Source organism: Martes martes (genome assembly GCF_963455335.1).
Source record: "Martes martes genome assembly, chromosome: 9".
Taxonomy (NCBI): domain Eukaryota; kingdom Metazoa; phylum Chordata; class Mammalia; order Carnivora; family Mustelidae; genus Martes; species Martes martes.
Genome location: NC_137896.1, coordinates 46,870,924 through 46,890,440, shown reverse-complemented (window position 1 = coordinate 46,890,440; position 19,517 = coordinate 46,870,924). Strand labels below are relative to the sequence as shown.

The 19,517-nt window shown below is 45.9% G+C and overlaps 2 protein-coding genes across 2 annotated transcripts in view; one reads left to right on the top strand and one right to left on the bottom strand.

The window, feature by feature from the left end:
- Positions 1-287: 287 nt before the first annotated feature.
- On the bottom strand, positions 288-4,336 carry CSTL1 (cystatin like 1; the record flags this gene model as incomplete). Its single annotated transcript, XM_080814624.1, has 3 exons — positions 288-371; positions 1,106-1,216; positions 4,118-4,336. The coding sequence occupies 3 exons, from the start codon at positions 4,334-4,336 to the stop codon at positions 288-290; spliced, it is 414 nt and encodes a 137-aa protein (XP_080670750.1).
- A 13,538-nt stretch (positions 4,337-17,874) lies between these two features.
- NAPB (NSF attachment protein beta) overlaps positions 17,875-19,517 on the top strand; it is a 46,318-nt gene continuing 44,675 nt past the window's right edge. The window contains exon 1 of the mRNA XM_080812985.1: positions 17,875-17,985. Coding sequence (XP_080669111.1) covers positions 17,888-17,985 — 98 coding nt within the window. The 5' untranslated portion in view covers positions 17,875-17,887. The remainder of the gene's footprint in view (positions 17,986-19,517) is intronic.

Here is a 19,517-nt window from a genome sequence, read left to right as displayed (position 1 = left end):
ATTGCACCCGCCCCCTAAGGGCCACTGAATATGTGCATGAGTCAGTGTGAGTGTGTGAACATGTGAGGATGTACATGAATGTGAGTGTGTGACTGCATATGTGTGCTTATGCCTGTGCATGAGTGTGTTGCGAGTGTGCATGTACACATGTGTGAGTGTGCATGTGTGCACAAGTATGAGCAGGTGTATGGAGACCCTGTTGAGGGGGAAGAGGCCCTTAGAAGTCTAATAGAAAGTGCACAGTATGACCATCTAAGTTTTCATCAAATATCTTTGCACCAGTGCATTCAAGCCTCCAGACAAGAGTTGTTCCAGAGTTGGTAATAGTTCATCCAGGGCACGGTGTACACCAAAAAATCACAAATGAAACTCTGTGGAAGGAGAAAGAAAACAGCTTTCAGGGAAATATTTTTTGAAGGTGAACAAAAAGCTCCTGCCCCTCAACAAGCCTTTATCTGGGGGACTCTGGACCAGTCCCCATGTCTGCAGTCACATGGTTGGGCAGAGTGGGGTCAGCCTGAACAGGGATGTCACCCTGGGCACCCCATGCCCAGTCACTTGGGACCTGGAACAGGTGCACCTGGAGCCTACAGCCCAACAGGATTCTGGGATGAAATCCAGGCAGGACAGCCTGCGGTAGCAGCATTGCCCACTGTCCTCCTGCTTCTGCACTCAGGAACAGAGTGTCCCTTGTGTCTACACCAGCTTGCAGGTGGTTGCACCAGGAGGGAGTGGGAAAAGCCAGAAAAGATGAGCAGAGGTTGGAAGACAAGGAGGAAACTAGACAATTCCCAGGGACACAGAGAGTATGAGCCGAGACCAGAGCAAAGCACCAGGGAAAGTAAACCGTTTCCACCTGAGGGTCAGGGGCAGGACTGCCAGGGGAAGAGAATGGAAGCCTGCAGTCAGGGCTATGACAACTCAGGGCGAAGAGACTGTCCAATCAGACAACCTTCCTCCCACCTCTGGACACCTCCAATGGCACTGGGCAGCCTGATGGCCCATATCCATACAGTTAGAAAAGCTGTCAATGTCCAAATACTTTTTAAAATTTTACTTTTCCCTCTTTGATCACAAGTCCCTGCTCAAATTACTGTCACCACACCTTTTTCAGCTTCTTCTTGCTTTGAATGGGGCATGAATTACTTGTGCTGTTTCTTTTGCATTTGGTCCGGCTAATCTTCACAGATATCATATATTCCACTCCAGTTGTGAGCTACCGAGAAAGAGTGGCATGGTTAGTGTTGACTCCAAGCATCCAGTTGCTGAACTTTTCCAGTAAAACTAGGCCATGAAGCCCCAGGACCCACAATCCCTGTTTCCAGAGCTCATACACTAAAAGCACGTCTCCCTCCTCTCCCAGAGGGATGATGCACAGTATCAGCTGACGCCCTTGGTCAGCCCCCAGCATGTGCAGAGTCCTTCCCCTTGCTCTGGACTGCCTTCACTTTTGCAGCCATAGAGGGCTTCTCACCTGTCTCCCTTGCATCCTCAGGATGAAGGACTGGCAAGACATTGAGTTTGGCTGCCCGGAAGCCCCAGAGTACCCCCATATCTATACACATGATCCGCAGAATGCATAGGGGTGCATCTTGTCCCTTGGCTTCACCCATGTCCTCCCTCCCTACTCTCCTTCCCAGTCAACCCGAAGGAAAGCAATTTAGCAACACAGCTAAAAAACACAGGCGTAGAAACTGAATTGATTTGGGGTATTTGTTTCCCTCCTACCAACACTGCACCCTTGAGGAAATGCCCAGCAGTCTCCCTTTCTTCAGCTACAGAGCCCGGATAATAATTGGGCCTGCTCAAGGAGTTGTTGCATGCTCTACAGAGAAGCATGCATCTTATTGAATGCACAAAGCAAATTTTAAAATAAACTACAAGGAATTATTAAGTGTTTTAACAAAGTGTGGGGGACATTACTCTGAAGCAGCTATGGAGTGAGGAAAGCAACGGAATAGAAGAGAGAAGAATTGTGCTCGAGTTCTGGCTTTATCCCCCGCCAACTCTATCTCCTTGGCCAAGCCCTGCCACCTCCCTGACTCAGTTTCCTCATCTAGAGAATGGGGAGAGCAGTGCCAATTTCCTCCTAGGGTGTATGCAAACAGTGAATGTGTAAACCATGGAGAACACACACCAGGGCTATTTCCGGCTGTTGGGCTCTGTCTTGTTTCGCTCATGATCTGGTGCCAGGCTATAAGGGCTCTGAAGGCAGGGATGCTGGGAAAACCCTTTGTGGCAGGACCCACACCCTGAAGTGGAACTCCAACAAATGCTTTGGGGATTCATGTCCTCTACTGGAAATGGCTGGGTCCCTCAAGTCAACACGTGGGAAAGAGAGCTCTACCCTGGGGAGGGGAGAAGCTCCTGGAAGTTCTCTGCTTCCTTGCCCCTCAGGGTCAAACAAAAGAGAAGGCTTTGTACTCTCCCTGGTGGTGGTAGAGGGAGAGAGCGCCCACACTGCCCTCTCAAGGAAACTGCCCCCAGAAAAACTCAGGGTGGTTGCAGGAGAGGGAGGCTTGAGGGCATTATGGCCATCCTGGTCCCAGCATCTGCCACGTGAAGAACTTCAGGATGCAAGCCTCCTTTATCTTCATCAAAGGACAGTTCCATCCAGGTGTTGGCATCTTGCAGGGCTTTCACACAGCATACTCCATAGATATGAAAAATCTAAAACACTGGCCATAAATTTTACTGACATTTCAGTGTGCAAAGTGTTTTTGTATTCATTATTAGACTGGATTGCTAGGTAATAAGAGGAATCATCATAGTCATACTTTCACAAGTGCTGCTTCACTCTTATCCTGTCCACTTGCAGGTGAGGACACAGGCCTGGAGAGTATGAATGGCTCTTGACATAAATCTCACAATTAGAGGGACCTGGAACCTGGGTGCATGCAGCCCATCAGGCCCTCCTCCTAAACCCCTCTGTGAGGTATTAGGACACACACCATCATGCGGCGGAAGGACCCAGGTACCCTGGCTACCAAGGGGCACCCACACTCTGTTCCTTTATCCATCTGAATGACATTAGTAGTTCATAAACTATTCTTCTAGAGTTAACTGTTAATGATAATGGACAGACTGCACAAGACAGCCCTCCTGGGAGTCTCAGATTTATCCTTGGGAACATGGACCTGGGAGAACAAGCCAACTTGGCAAGAACTTTGGTCAATAGCCGCCACCTTGTGGCCGAGTCACCTCAGTGTTTGTGGGCCTCATGAGCCACCATCTTGGGGCAAGAGTATGTGACTGAAACAGGGACAGACTGATGTCCACACTATGATGTCAGGCCTGTTTTGTGTCACACTAACACTGCCTGCCCCTTTCTGTGCCCCAGCCTTGCTGGTTTCTCCTGTTTCCACTGCCTCCTGCCTCTCTCTCTCTCCTGGCCAGAGACCTTTACTTCTGTTATTTTTTTCCCCCAAAATCGGGTTAATTGAACTAAAATGTGCTATTGCCTCCGCTCTAACTTACATATAGTTTACTATGTAAACTTGAAGGGAAGTTGGACCCACGAAAGTGGTTTTCAAACAACTTTTCTTTCCTTGTCATCTTCAATTGGTGTATTTCAAAGAAACTTTGTGTGCAAAACACATAAAAAGAGAGATGATCTGGTTGAAGTCTCTTCCTCACTCCCCCTTCTCCCTTTCACCCAAAAATATGCCCTGTGCAATTCCGGATTCCTTTAGAATACAACTAGAAAGCTGAGACTTTACAGCTCTGGACACTGAAAGACTATGTCGAGGGGGAACCTACAGAAAATGTTTATATTTCACCAAAGCAGACTATTAAAGGAAACAAAGTCATCCTCATTGGCTGTCACTCTGGTAGGACCAATTTCAGAGCAAGAAAGAATAGTTGAGAACCTCAGAAACTGTTTTTACTTCAGACTAAGAGTAACAGAGTTAAGGTTTCATTCCAGTCATTCGGCAGACTTTTTGAAAGTGTGGTAAAGGCAAGTCCGGGGTCCAAATCACTCCAAAGCATGCTCATCCCAAATGAAGCCTCCCCTCAACCTTGGTGAAACCATCACTTGGTTCTCTCTGGGAACCATACCGCATCCCTGAATGCCCACGTGGACATTGCCCACAACCAGAAAAACTGAGGCACAAACCTGCATCTGACTTCGAAGTAGCTTGTCGACTTGAAATAAGTAGGTGTCATTGCTAGCATTGTTGTAGGTTTCCATGAAGAACTTGAGCGTTGAATTCATATTTGCCTTGCTCATGGACTTCTCCTGGAAGCCTTCCCATCTTTGAAAATGACCTAGTCTGGCTGACAGGACCAGAGCAGCCAACAGCCACAGAAGGTTCCTCCAGCATCCAACTCCCATCTTGCAGCCTCAGAAAACTCCTATCCACTGCACCTGCCAGGGTGGGGTTGGAGTCAAACTGCAACTCACTCACCCTCCCACAGTGCCCCTTGCCCTGTAGGCTTGCCCAGGTTATGCAGAGATTGAGACCCCGGCCTCTTCCTTTCAAGGTTCTGCCCCCAATCCGACCAAAGGACCAACCCAGGAAATCTCCCTGCATGGGTGCTCCACTGTCTTTCAGGTCTGTACATTTTCCATATATTTATGATACCCACTTCGTTCTTCCATTATGCAGGCAAGTGTAATTTCTAAACACCTGCGAGATGGACAAGACCCTCTCCCTGCCTTCATAACTATCAGGAAGAAAGCCCCCAGAATAGAGCTTTACAGTGCTATGTGGTAAGAAGTATATTGGACAGAGAAATGTCATTGGTGTGAACTGAAGACTTACAGAGCAAGTTGTATTTGAACTGGGATATGAGGAATCAGGATATGGAACAGGGTTTGATATATTCTACTTACCTATCATGGGTTCTACCTGTCTAACCCAGCCATCAACTATTCCCTGTGCCTCCTTCAGCGATGGGTTCTCTTTACTCTCCTGCCTCCTTTCTCACCACAGATTTCTGCCAGCTGGATGCCACTGTACCTGTAGGCCCTGGCACTAGCTCTTGCTATCTTGGTGTGACCCCAGTAGACCTTTGTGAGGTAATATTAGCCTCCCTGTGAGGGGGGAATAAACTCTGATCCTTATTCAGAAATTAATCCCGAAGACCCCTAGGGTTAGGTGTTGCGTATTTGGGGCAGGAAAAAATTCTCTTCAGTCCTCTTGGGGTCTCCGGTTGGGCCTAAGAATTAAACTAATAGAAGAAAAGCATATAGGTTTTATTGACAGTTTATATATGCATGGGAGGCTTCACAAGAAAATGAGGACATGAAGAAGTGGCCAGAACCAAAAGCTTATATACCCTGTAGACAAAGAAACAGTAAATGTGTGAAGAATAGACAAGACAAGGGGTTCGGACTAGGGGTAATAAACGGTGGAGAAAAAACAAGATTTGCTTATATAGCCTTATCCCCCATCTCTGGGGTTAAGGATGTCCTCCCTCTCTCTGGTACATGGAAGTTTCCTTTCACATGGGCGATTTGTCTTCTGTTTTCAGGGAAGAACGGCTCTGGGTGGGGGTGGGGGATGATCAGAGTGTCCTTCCTGCTTCACTATTCTCTCAAACTCCTTAGGCTTAAGATCTTCAATGCACCAAAATAGGAAGAGTGATTATTTCCATGGAGGGAGGGTGACAGGGGCCCTGGTCATGTCCCTGGAGAAGGAAAAAGGAGAAACAAATACATCCATGGTAATAAGGGGAAATAGGAGGCCTCATCCATTCTGTGCTTAAAGGGAAAACAAGTATCTTGGTTATGTCTGTGGAGTAAGCGAAAAAGAGGAGACCTGATGAAATTCATGGGATAAAATGCCATCTCATATGCTGGAAAATAAAAATAAAATAAAATAAAATAAATTTTCTTCATTCTAAATTAAAAAAAAATTCATGGGATAAGTTGAAGATAGGGATCAGCATTGTATGCATGAATCAGAGGAAAAATAAAGGAGGATGGATGGTTTCCATAGTTGGAGGGGGAAATGGTGGTTTTGATTATGTCCATGAAACAAGGAGAAAGTAAGATTCCAATAATGTTTGTAGTATGAGGGATAAGCATGGGGCACGGTTAAGATCATAGAATAAAGAGAAAATGAACAGCCTGGTTATATCCAGAACTGATTGTGAGAAAAGGCAGTAATATAAGTCCATAAAATGAAGGGGAAATGAGGGACCCTGGTCATGTCCATGGAATATGGTGAAAATAAGGTGTCTAGCAATGTCCATGAATTAAGAGAAAAATACTGAGCCTGATAAAATCCATAGAAAGGGGAAATATGAGGGCTGATATTTCCATTCAATGAGGAGAAAATACAGGGCTGGGTGTGCCTGTTTAATGTGGGGAAAGTTGGGGGCTTGGTTATGTCAGTGGAATAAGGGGACGAGCAGAGTGCTCTGGTCATATCTATGGAATAAAAGGAAAGTAGACAGCTTTGTTGTGTCCATAGAAAAAGAAATAGAGAGGATGGCTATGTCCATGTGGTAAGGGGAATATAGGGACCCTGGTTATGTCCATGGAATGTGAGAAAAAGCCCTAGTTGTGTACACGAAAGAAGAGAAAACAGGGGACTTGGCATGTCCATGCATAAAGAGGAAAATAAGAGGCCTTATAGTGTCTGTGAAACAAGGAAGAGCATGAGGTCTGATTGCTTCCCAAAGAATAAAGGGCCCTAGGTGTTCAGGAATAAGAAGAAAATTGGAAACATGGTCATGTCCATGGAATAAGGGGGAAACATAGGGCCTGGTTAAGTCTATGAAAGTCTACAAGGAAGATGGGGTCTGCTGATTATATCCATTTAATAGCAGACACAGGGAGTCTGGTCATGTCCAGGGAATTGGTGGAAAAGAAAGCTGGGTCTCTGGGTGTTTCCATGGAAAAGGGGAAAGTAGGTAAAAAGGAAAAACTCAGCTTCCCACCTTCCCACCTTGGCAGGGAAAACCCTAGCTCTTCCCTATGTTCTCCCGGGAACTCCGGGGAGTCTCCTTTTCTATCTTACGAAACAAACTTTCTGACACTTCTGGCTACCAAATATGTGTTTTTCCTCACAAGCAATTCTCCCCAACACAAGTTACGTGTCCTTTATAAGTCCACTCTACCTGGAGACAGCCTCAGACTCCACAAATGAAGGGCTTAGTCTGCCTATCACCATCTTCAGATGCCATGTGCAAGTACAGGTTGTCAACTGGGCTTCAGTGACCGATGGGCTATAAATCCAAGGTTCCCATGACTCCCTTTCTAGGTTTAATTAATTTTCTAGAGTGACTCATAGAACTCAGAGAAACACTTTTTCCCAGCTTATTGTAAAAGCATACAGATGACCATCCAGATGGAAGGTATGAGGGAATGGGTGCAAGGCTTCCATGTCCCATCCTAGAGGGCAACTCTCCCAGCGCTTTTACATGGTGACCAACCTGGAAGCTTTCCAAACCCTGTATTTTTAAGATTTTATAGAAACTTCATCATATAAGACATGATCTATCATTGACTCCATTTTTACCCTTCTCCCTTCTCACAAGCATAGAGGGCAGGGCTGAAAATTCCAAGTTTCTAACCATGGTTTGTTCTGTCTGGTGACCAGCCCCCCACCCAGGAGCTCACTCAAAGTCACCTCATTAGAACAAAGGCACTCCTTTCACCCGGGAAATACAAGGATTTTAGGAACTCTGTACCAGGAACCAGGATGAAAGACCAAGATAAAATTTTATAACTAAGGATGCTGTTCGTACTCTTACCACTTAGGAAATTACAAGGGTTTTGGGGTTCTGTGCCAGGAACCAGAGGCAGAGGCCAATACATATATTTTATATTATCTCATAAATTAAAACCTAGTTATGTCCCTAAAATAAAAGGGAAGTAGAGGCCCTGGCTCTATATATGGCCCAATAATGTCCACAGAACAAGAGGAAAACAGAGAACCTATTTATTTCCATAGAATAATGGGAAATTACATTGTCAGGTTATAATCGTGGGCTAAGAGGAAAATAGGGACCCTGATTATCCATGGAGTAATGGTGTATAAGGTGGGCTGGTCATGTTCACAGAAAAAATGAAAAATAGGGGCCTCCTTTTGGTCAATAAAAGAAGGGGAAATGAGGTTCCCAGTTATAGCCTGAAATTATAAGACATATGGAGTCTGTGTATGTCCATGAAATAAGGGTGCGTGGGTGGGAGGGAATGCAAAGGGACGTGAGGAAACTTTGGGTGACAGATGTGTTCATTTTATGGAGTATAGAGGTGATCTCACAGGTGATACACATCAAAGCTCATCACATTGCGCAGTTTATTGTAGTCAATTATACCTCAATAAAGCCATTTGGTTAGGTGGGTAGATGGATGGATGGATGGATGAAGGGTGTGGAGGAATAAGGACAGAGCTTCCGATGGGACAGATTTGGCTGCCCTTGTGCCCCTTTCCATGACTGGCACCCAGGGCACTGAGAAAGAAAAAGCTGCCCTTGTCCAGAGCCACACGGGTACAAGTATGAGAACAGTGAGGACTGCAACGCAGCATCTCCCACCTGCATGGGCCCAGGCCACCTTCTCACTTGCTGCTGCACCCTTCAGAGGACAAGTCAGCCTCATTAGTAGTTGGTGCTTAAGAAAGAATAAGCATCTTTCCCAAAAGCCCAGCACACCTGGCCTTCTGACTCATAGGCTAAACCTGGTAGCAGGGCCACTGTTGGAGCAATCACAGTGGCAAGGGCATGAGATTTGTCTTAGATCAACCCACAGCTGTGTGGTGTGTGGGTGACATGGTGGTAGGCTAGAGGGGGCTGTCTGTGAGCTGCACAACTGCCTAGTTTTGCCTGTTGCCAACCAGGCTTGGAAATTCTTTGTCAGGCTGCTCCCAGGGGAAAGAAAAAAAATAGCAGGAAACAGAGGGAGAATGTATCTTATCACTGCAGGCAATATGGCTCTGCTGGTGTGAGGTGAGGAGTCTGGAGACTGGGAGTTTCCTGGCTGCAGCTTTTAATCTGCCCCTTTATCTTACCTTGTCCTTACTGCCCCTCCCCCCCAGATGAACTTCATAGGCTCTTCCTTGACCCCAGTTCTCTTGGGCCTGCACAGACCACTCATCAGTCTGGTCAAAACCATTGCTCACCATGATTCGCTTCTGATTAGAAACCTGAAGCAGGGTGCTATTGCTCCCCAAAGCGGGAAGGGACCTGGAGGTCATCTAGCAGGCGAGAATCCATGCCCCAGGATGCTGGGTATGTTCCAGAACAGGTAGCTAGGTGGACCATCCCCTGCCCAGGCAGACTGAGTCTAGATCTCCAGGCTGGTCAGTTCTGGTCTCGCTGTGGGACCAGGGGCTGCCATGAAGCGTAAGAGAGCTGCAGAGCAGAGTCAGATGTGGAGCCTTTCCGCAGTTGCTGGGCAGCTGCTTCACCTTCTGAGTCTTAGTTATCTCATCTGTAAAATCCATGTAATAGTAAATACATCAGGTTATTATAAAAGGTACAGAAGTACCTAGCAGTGCCTGGCACACAGGGCTCAATCATGTTGGCTATTTCACTAAGAAGGGGAAACCTCCAGAAACCTTGGTGGTGAAGCAGGTAGAACTGCCCCGGGGTCTTCAGGCTATTTCCCGGGAACTTCTCCCTCCTGGCCTCTCTCCATCCCCATTGCCATTGACATCATACGACATAGAGAAGGGTCATGGTGTGATAACTTTCAGAGAACAAATATGCCATTGCAAAAAGCAGGGATGATCTCACTTGGGTTCTTCTCCCCTTATTTATTTATTTATTTATTTACTTACTTACTTATTTACTTACTTACTTACTTACTTATCTATTTATTTGTTTGAGCACTGTTTGATAAACTCTTCCTTGTTCTGCTGTCCACTGGCTGCTGACCTGAATAGTACCTTGACAAGAAGCAAATCTATTTGAGAGCCCCCCGCCGCCAGAAACCCTTCAAAGCCAGCCCAGCAAGGAGCAGTCTGGGCACCTGCTTGAGGACTCTCCCAAGCACTGCTGCAGGGGAGCATTGCTTCGGCTGCTAGTGGCAGCTCCAACTACAGCCCCGAGCCCCTGAGCCCTCATCCCTGGAGCTGCAGCAGAAGGACGTGGCTGACATTGGCTGGAGATGCCTGCTGGTCCTGGGGAGCAGGCCAGCAGCGGGCGCAGAATGTCAACAATGACAAGGTGGTACTACAGATGGCTCAGAGCTGGCATTGCCCCAAAAAGCCTCAGTGTACATTTTCTCTTTCCAGACAAGGGAACAGGGGAAATCACAAGGCTCAGAAAGTCAGAGATGTCACAAGACAAGGAACATTCTCAATGTCTCTGTAGGACCTCCACCTGGAGACCGAGGGTGACAGGGTTTGTCGGCAGGCCATCGTCCTCATGCAGCCTTTGGTCTCCTTTCTGTGGCCGTTCTCCCTCGTACAGCATCGGCTTACCAGCTCCTAAACAGGCTACTCCATTTAAGGAACCCTCATGTCTCATTTTGAAAGCGAATAAAAAGCATGTAGTCTCTGCTGACGGCGGTGCTCCGGCTTCTGCTCTCCAGCTGGACTTCTGTTTTCCTGAGCAGGCAGCCATCCTCCTGAAGCAACAAGCAGCAAAAGCTGAAGAGGCCCAAACTTTGCTGTAACCTTCAAGTGTTCAAGTCCTTTGTCCATCTTTTCTATGTGGTTGTTTGCCTCCTATTGATTTGCAGCGCTTCTTTATCCTTAGTAATAACTATTTTGGGGTATATTTGCGGCAGATACCTTTTCTGGGTTGTGGTTTTGTCTTTTCATTTGAGTTATAGGCTATGTTAGTGAAAAGAAATCCTTCATCTTAATGGAGTGAATGTATTGATTTTTTTCTCTTATGGTTTGCAGTTTTGATATCTCACTTAGGAAGTCAAGGTCATGAAGCTACTTTCCTGTATTTTCATCTAAAACTTCTGAAAGATTTCACCCAAAACTCATGTGACAGCAATTATACTTCAATAAAAAACAAAACAACAACAACAAAAAACTTCGAATAGTTTTAAAGTTAAGCATTTCACACTTATGTCCATAGCCATCAATATTTTTGTGCCAGATGTATTTGCTAATATCTCCTTCAGAATTCTTGTATCCATGTTCCTGAGTGATACTGGCCCCAGATTTTCCTTTCTTATACAGGCCTTTACTAGTTTGGGTCTCAAGATTGCACCTCATACAACAAGCTGGCGAACATGTCAGTCAGGGTCCCTGCAGTAGATAGAGCCATGATGAAAATAGGAAGGTTTATTTAAATAAAGGTTTATTTAAAGGGGCTTTATTTAAATGTTGCAGGTGTAAATGAATCCAAGGGCACAGGGCTGTCATTTGCTGGAAGATAAGGGGAGTAATCTAGATGTCAGGGAGCCTCAGCTGGACACCTGGCAGAGGGACCAGGGAATAAGTGCCATGATCTCACTCACTTTCTGCCCTCCACCTCAGGCTGAGTACCTCATTGGCCTCCTGCACCAGAAGTCAGAGGACATGGGACCCTTTTGGTGGAGTCCCTATAGATAAGCCTCTTGGGGCAGAGAGCAGCATAAAGCAAGGTAATAAGTGGGATGGGGAGGAGGGGGGTCAATGTGATCAAACACAGGGACATCTCCCTCTATCTTAATTCCTCGGAAGAGCTGCTAGTTTGTTACTTTTTGTCCATGTCTTTTAGGGACTGGGAAAGAGAAAGTCTACATGTGGCTGCATTTCGTTTTCTTTATCTGGACACTCTCCCAATGTACAGCCAATTCTCCTCAATCGAAGTAGTTATGGTCTAGAAAGTCACTATAAACACTGAGTTAACAAGTACTGAACCATTGCTCCTAAGGAAAGCACAGGTTTGGTTCCCTTGAGTCTATGGTCACATTTTTGTAAGCCCATTAACACAAAACCTTGCTTTATATGTGTTTCTGTTTAAAGACACTTTATTTGACACATATCTTGGCTTGTTAACATTGAACTCATAGACAACAGCATTATAACTTGTGCCTGAACAAATCTTATCTAACATGTATCTTCTCCCTAAGGCACAGCACCATCTTCTTGTGTTGAAGATCACCAGGACACTTATTTACAGTATGAGCTTAAAAAAAAAAAGGCAGTGTTGCTTTGTCCAGCCTGAGCTGAAAACATGTATATCACGTCACTCAAATTTTTCATGGCTCTGCACATGTCTGTAAATGACTGCAGAAATGCATAGTAATGATTTGAGGTTTACAAATGGATTTTAGCAAACAGACAAATTTGCAAATACAGAACCCGTGAATGCTGAGCATTTACTGTATTTTCAAATACAGTCACTACGACAGCGTGGAGTGGGCTTAATTGCAAAGATTAGTAGCAATCTGGAAAACGCTTATGTATCCTAAAAACAAAATACAAACAGATATACATTCTAATAATACCTGTGCATCTGTAGGTTTAAAAAGATTTGATAGAAACAAACAAACAAACAAAAAAACTAGTAGAAATGGTGAATTTTTTCCTAAAATTTCTTTTAATTAAAGAAATTTAGATCAATTAAATTAAAATAATAATGTGAAAGGAAATCAAAACAGTCCAGGAAGTACACCATTTTCTTTGTAAGCCATTGTGCCTGTAGCTTAGAACCATAACTCTGGCAAGAACTATATCAACTATTGAGAAGAAAAGTCTTAGACTATTTCATTATATAAATAAGAGTTGGGTAATCTTGGTTCTTATGTCCATTTGGCATTTTTAAAAGCATCCAGTTAATTTTGAGCTGTGTGGTGGAATTTCATATCAGTTAATGAAAAGAATAACATTAATTAATGACAATACTACTTTTTCAGAAGTATTTACTTGAACTTAATTTACTATTTTCTATGTTTCCTTCAACAGATATTTTGTAAATTTAATTTTGCTTTTTCTAATATTTTGGTCTAAATTTCACAGAATAATTTCTTAAGAAAATAATATTAACAAATGTAATTAAATATAATAAATATAAATAAATATTTAAATATAAAATAACTATAAATAATTAACAAAGCTGTCTTCAGGAATATTTGTAGCAATTTCGACACATGAAATCTCTCAAACACACAAACATACACACACTACTACTGGCTTGAAGGTTAAAAAATATATAATAAAAACCAATTATTTAATTATCCCTCTGAAGTTCCCCATTCAATTTTCTCAGGTTTTGCGAGTCCATGAGGAAAATGGAAAGAATGACCATAAATAGAGTAATTAAATTCTATCCTCAAAGCTGCACAAACTGCAGAAGCCCAACCTCATCAACATGAATAGAGAACATTTATTTTCATGAATTCATTACGTCGATGCTTTTGGATGAAGAACCTTCTGGAATGAATTCTTTTCTTCCCTGCCTTCTAAAGGGGACCACATTGGAGCAGCCCAGGCCTTCTCCCTCCCGACACCTCTGAGCCACGCTTAGAGTACAGACAGAAGTAAGGCTGAGATACTAGTGGAGGAGGGAGCCAAAGATGGGGCAGAGGCTCCCACGGTTCCAAGGTCCTTGCAGGTGACAGGCTGCTCCCCAGCCTGGGGGAGTCCAGCTTCACAGATTTGTTGGTGCAACCACGCTCCCTTGAATACAACTCTGGTGGGTTTAACACATCTGCCAATCCTGTAAGACCCTCTCCTTGAATACAGGTGAATGAATACAGCTCAGCTGTTCTAGCCTTTCGAGTTTTCCCCCTCAGGCAGCAGACATGAGTAGAGAGCCCTGAGATGAACACAGCTCTAGCTACCACCAGACTGAGAAACCCTCAAGTGAAAACGACCCATCTGAGCCCAGTCGGGGTCCAGAACCACAAGTGATAACAATAATAAACAACTGCTATAGCGTTACACCCTTACGTGTGAAGTGGCAACTGGAACCCCAAGTATACAGTTATCCACGGATGACAATACCGGTTTATGAATTTGTAATGAACACCATGATTGTGCCTGGGTGCCAGAACATGCCTACTGGTCCTCAGTGCATATGCCCCCTGTCTTAGTTTGTGTTGCCCCAGAAGCAGACCTTGAGACAAGGATTCTAGTGAAAGCAATTTTCTGGGAGGTGACACCAGAAGGCAGCACCAGAAGGAGTGTGGGGAAAGGCAAGGGAAGAAAGTCAATAAAGAGTACAGAACAAGCAATGTTCTACTGTGAACAGCTGGAGCTCATTGCCACTACGGACCCCTAGGAGAGAGTGTAAAACATTGCTCAGAGTTGTCCCACCAGAAGGGTATTTATCTTCCAATTTTCCAACACTCATTGATTGGGGGCTGCTCCTATGAGGCCAAGAGGTATTAATTTCCTTGTTAATGTAGTTAATTATTTCTCCTCATTTCTTTGGCATTCAAGCAGAGCAGCCGGGAAGGCCAAAGAGAACCCTCAGGAGAATTTCAGGTGCTGGCAGTTGGGACCCACAGGCATGGGAACACCCAATGTTAGTCATGGCCAGAAGTTTCCTACAGACTTTGGAATCAAAGGGAGGGGAGGTGGATGACACTAAGTGAACTGCTCCTCATGTAGCTGCTGCTCAGGTGTGGGGCAGGCAGTGGTCCTGGGAGCCAGATGTACTCAGCTGCATGGGAGATACTCACCCAGTGCATTGGGGCGCTGCATTGGCCACTCAAGACATCAGTCTGGACAATCCCGGAGATACAATGCATTTGTGCCCGCCACACCTTCCCTTGGTGCTGGTCTCCACATAGGACTGTTCCCATGCTGCACCCCCTTCTATGAACACATGCAAAGGACCACACCTTGTTTTTCACACGGATCATTTTCCGATCCTGCCTCTTTAACAGCTGGCTATTTTTAAACGGTTTCAGCCTTGCCTTTGCAGAGCACCTCTCAGGGTGAATGAATAGTTGGACACTCGACATTCCAGTTTAACTTTCTGTGTGTTCATCCAGTCTGAATGCCCGTGAGTCTTCCCTGATGGTAAGGAAAGGCCTGCAGGTTGTGTTTTGTCCTGCCTGGTAAAGCATGCAGGCTCCCCCTTTCTTGCTCCATCTTCTAAGAAACTGTCTGAAGTATCTTCTTCCAAATGTCCAGAGCTGCTGAAAGGCAAGACATGTCTAGACCAGCAATGTCAACTTTGTGCAATAAAGAGAAATGTTCTGTATTTGTACATTCCAATTGAGCAGCTGAAATGTGGTTCGAGTGACTGAGAAATAAAATTTTACATTTGATTTCATATTACTTGAGTTAGATTTAAATGGCCTCTTGTGGTGAGTGGCTACCATCCTCGTCAGCACAGGTGTACATCATGGGTCCTTTAGGTCTACTCTAGGACGGTTTCTTTCTTTCTTTTTTTTTTTTTTTTTAATGGCAACAGTATGTGGGGAGGGACGCTCATTGTTTTTTAAAGGTTTTTATTTATTTATTTGACAGACAGAGATCACAAGTAGGCAAAGAGGCAGGCAGAGAGGGAGAGGGAAGCAGGCTCCCCGCCGAGCAGAGAGCTTGTGAGATGTGGGGCTCGATCCCAGGACCCTGGGATCATGACCTGAGCTGAAGGCAGAGGCTTCAACCCACTGAGCCACCCAGGCACCCCTAGGATGGTTTCTACTCGAGGGCTTCACTCTCTCCCTGGCCCACAACAGTGAAGGTCTCCTTTTTCCTCCTGCGTGGAGGATTCCTCATTTGTCTCTTGTTATCCTCGTTCTTTGGGCTCTCTGCTCAGCAGGGAACCTGCTTCCCCCTCTCACTCTGCCTGCCTCTCTGCCTACTTGGGATCTCTCTCTGTCAAATAAGTAAAAATAAAATCTTTAAAAAAAATAAAGAGAAAAACTGCAAAATCAGACATAAGCATTTGAAAAGCAGAGCAGTCCAAAACTCTTTTGAGTTTTGTCTCTCTGCCCTGCTACATCCCCTTATCTAGCCTCTGGAAGAAGAAAACAAGTGCTCTATAAAATTGTGATTTGAAGTTTTTTTCCCACTTGGGTGTGGACTGGGGAAGGATGGGAGTGCCTGTCAGAAACAAGAGAATGAAGGAAATACCCAGAAACATAAAAAAATGTCAGGATGTACCCTGTCACCCCTAGCTGCATGTTCTGGCTTAGAGGAGGCAGTCTATTCTACCTCCTTTTGAGCTGACCACAGATTTGAGAATCTAGAATTGTATGCTTTACAATAGTGCACAGAGAATTCTTTTTAAAATGTACATTTCCTAGTCCCCAACCTCAGGAGATCCCGATTTTAAAAGCTAGCAGCTTAGGGATCAGTATTTTTGAACATCCTTTACTTTGGGCCAGCTTTGGGAGCTGCTTAAATCAACATATTGATACTGCACTTAGGAGCTTTTGAGTTGGGCCCACTCCATGAAATCCCCATGGACTGCTCTGCTTTTCAAATGCTTATGTCTGATTTTGCATTTTTTCCTCTTTATTTTTTTTAAAGATTTTATTTTTATTTATTTGACAGACAGAGATCACAAGTAGGCAGAGAGAGAGGAGGAAGCATGCTCCCTGGTGAGCAGAGAGCCCCACGTGGGGCTTGATCCCAGGACTCTGGAATCATGACCTGAGCTGAAAGCAGAGGCTTTAACCCACCGAGCCACCCAGGCGCCCCATGCAGTTTTTCTCTTTAATCCTACATTTACTGACACTTCTAATTTCCTGCCTCCTTATTCTCCAATACTGCTACAAAAGAACACAAATTAAGTTTTCGAAGTTAGAAGACTGCATTTAGTAAATAAATTCTGCCTGAAGATCTGACACTTCCTTCCATCTCTAGAGTGCCTTCAATGTATGGACTCTGCAACATATGCTTTAGTTACCTTTCTAGGAGTTTGGCCTTTAGTTACCTTTCTAGGAGTTTGGCCTTTGTTGCCTTGATCTCTAAAGACAGCCTCATTTTCTTAGATATATTTCATGTGCCAGTGCCCACAGTGTATTTATTAATAGTTTGACTTTGTCACAAGTTCTCATTTGGCAGTGATTTTCTTGTTTCACCACCACTGCTTTAGCATTGCCAAATGTAAATGGTCTAGATTTTGTATAAAACAAAAACAAAACAAAACAAAAATAGCCACTCCCTCCAGGACAGGCCTGGAAATTGTTGGCACATGATAGCATCTATCTACGGATACTTCCGCTATGAAATTAGAAGTCCTCTGGGCAGGCCAAATTGTGCCCCAGGAGACTCAGCCTCTATGGCCAGCACCATGTAAAGGATAAGAGAGTTCAAAGCCTCCCAATCATGGAAAACAATTCAATCAGTTAAAAGAATGGATTATGCATATATAGCCCAAACGCAACTTATTTATAACCAAGGAAGAGAAGACCGACATTAAGTTGTAACATGGAGAGACTGAAAAATAACTCTGAATTTATATTGGGGAAAATGATAAATTCTTAAAAGCCTTGCTCTGGAGATAAAAATGGCTCTTTCTGCCAGCTGTTGCCGGTGGGTGGGTGGGTGGATGGGCATCACATGGTTAATGAATTCGCTTTCGGCGGCTGCGTTCGAGTCCCTTCTGCACAACTTGCGCGTAGGCTGAACGTTCCAATCTGGTATCCCCCGTTTCCTCGTCCATCCCCTCGCCAGATGTCAGTCGCGGTGAGCAAGGGGTTCCTGAACCAACGTGATACTGCGCGTTTGAGGTTATCCTTACTAGAAAGACACGCGTCAGCTTCCATTTCCCCCGCATACTTAAAAGATTAAAGTTCACCTTGGACTAAGACCCCTACGGAGAGTCACGCCTCTCGCCCCGAAATCCCCGGCGCGGGCAGTGTGCGAGCTCCGATCCCCACCCCGCCCCGCTCTGCGGCCTTCTGGGAAATGTAGTTGACGCCTCACACATCTCCGCCTTCAGGACCGCACCCGGCACTACAAGTCCCGAAAGGCCTTGCGCGCCTCGCCTGCGCTCCCCGCCTCTGGGAGAGAAGGGCGAAGGCGCGGAAGGCTAGTCGGAGCCGGCTGAGGAGGTTGTGGCGGCGGCAGCGGGCGACATGGACAACGCGGGGAAGGAGCGTGAGGCAGTGCAGCTGATGGCGGAGGCCGAGAAGCGAGTCAAAGCCTCCCACTCCTTCCTCCGAGGGCTGTTTGGGTGAGCGCCAGACTGCGAGTGCCCTGAGGGGGGGTCTCCGTCGCGGGCCCCCTCCCCAGCCAGCCGCCCCCACGCGCGTCCTGTGGAATCCCCTCTCTCCCCTGAGACGCCTGTGGGTCCTCATTTCCCCTGCATCTTCCGGACAGCTCCTAAGCCTTAGGGCATCCTAGAAGCACCCCCTCCAAGAATGCCCCGGTGGCTCTCAGAACCCCCGCGCTCCCTCCAGAGATCCCCTTGGGTCCCCAGACCTCAGCCCCGTACCTCCTGGAACCTCCAGAATCTCTCGGGGCCGCTCAGCCCCCACACAGCGTCCAGACAGCCCCTGGGGTCCCCAGAGGGCCCCCACGCCCTCCACGCCCTCCACGCCCCCACCTGCCCGGTGTTACCCTTGCGTTGGTCGGGGGGTGTCCCACGGCCTCGCCGGGAGGGTGCTGTCGCCGCGGCTGCGGGACAGATTTGTTCATTTCGCCACTGTTGAAGCTGCATCGCTAGGAGACCGGTGTTGGTGGGAGGCCAGCCCAGGGGGAGCCGGAGGGGCGGGCCCGGGGACCCCCCGCCCCGGCGCCTGACCCTTGCATCTGGGCGCATCTGGCTGGGCGGTGGGCCCCGCGGAGGAGCAGACCGGCGCGGCGCCCCCATTCCAGAGATCGTGCGCCGGTTTGCCTTGCGCCGAGCAGATATTTAATAAACGTTCGTTGGAGAACGACTACGTTTCCTCCGCGTAGTATTTTTGCTTCAGCAGAGATTGATGGGTTTGCCAGGGCCTCCTGTTTGATTAAGGATAACGCAGCTCCTGTCTAAGTAGGTGTCTTTTGGGAATCCCGTTAATTTTCTGTAATTCTCCCATGTTCTCCTAGGGAAGGTCTTAAATTCAGACTTAGCCAAAAGCAGAGCTTGCACTGACAGTTCTGGGCGGTTAACTATGTGAATGATTCAGCTGTTTAGGATTAGAGAGGCTGAAATTTCCTGGTGGTTTTTGTTGTTGTTTTTCTTTTTGAAAGTGAAAGGTCTGCCGACAGCAAGAGCATATTTTTGTTTTTGAGAAGGACCAGTACTTAATCGTTGCATTATTAGACAGTTTTATTTCTGCACTAAATTCAGTTTGGAATCTGCTTGTTTTGCCACCAGCATTCTTTTGATTATAATAAAACACCACCATCGGGGATACATCCCCAGGAAATGCTTAGATGCGGGTTTCATGCAGTGCACTGTAGTAGGGTGCAAAGATGTGTAAAGGTAAGTGTTCCTATCCTCAGGAACCTCTCAAAGGGCATTTATCCTAGCTGGTTTCTGAATTTCTCATAGGATTTGTAGTTCCAAATATAGCAATTAATCACAAGTTCCCCCCTTTAAAAGTTACCCGGAGATACGGTGATACTTAAGGAGCACTGTTCCCTCTTTAAAAGTTACCCTGATATATGCTGTTACTTAAGGAGCACTGCCTAATACTTGATGCTAACTCCAAACAATAGCTCCTTTCTGTGATTCACAATACATTTAAAATATATCCATACAAAATTTAATGTCCTAGC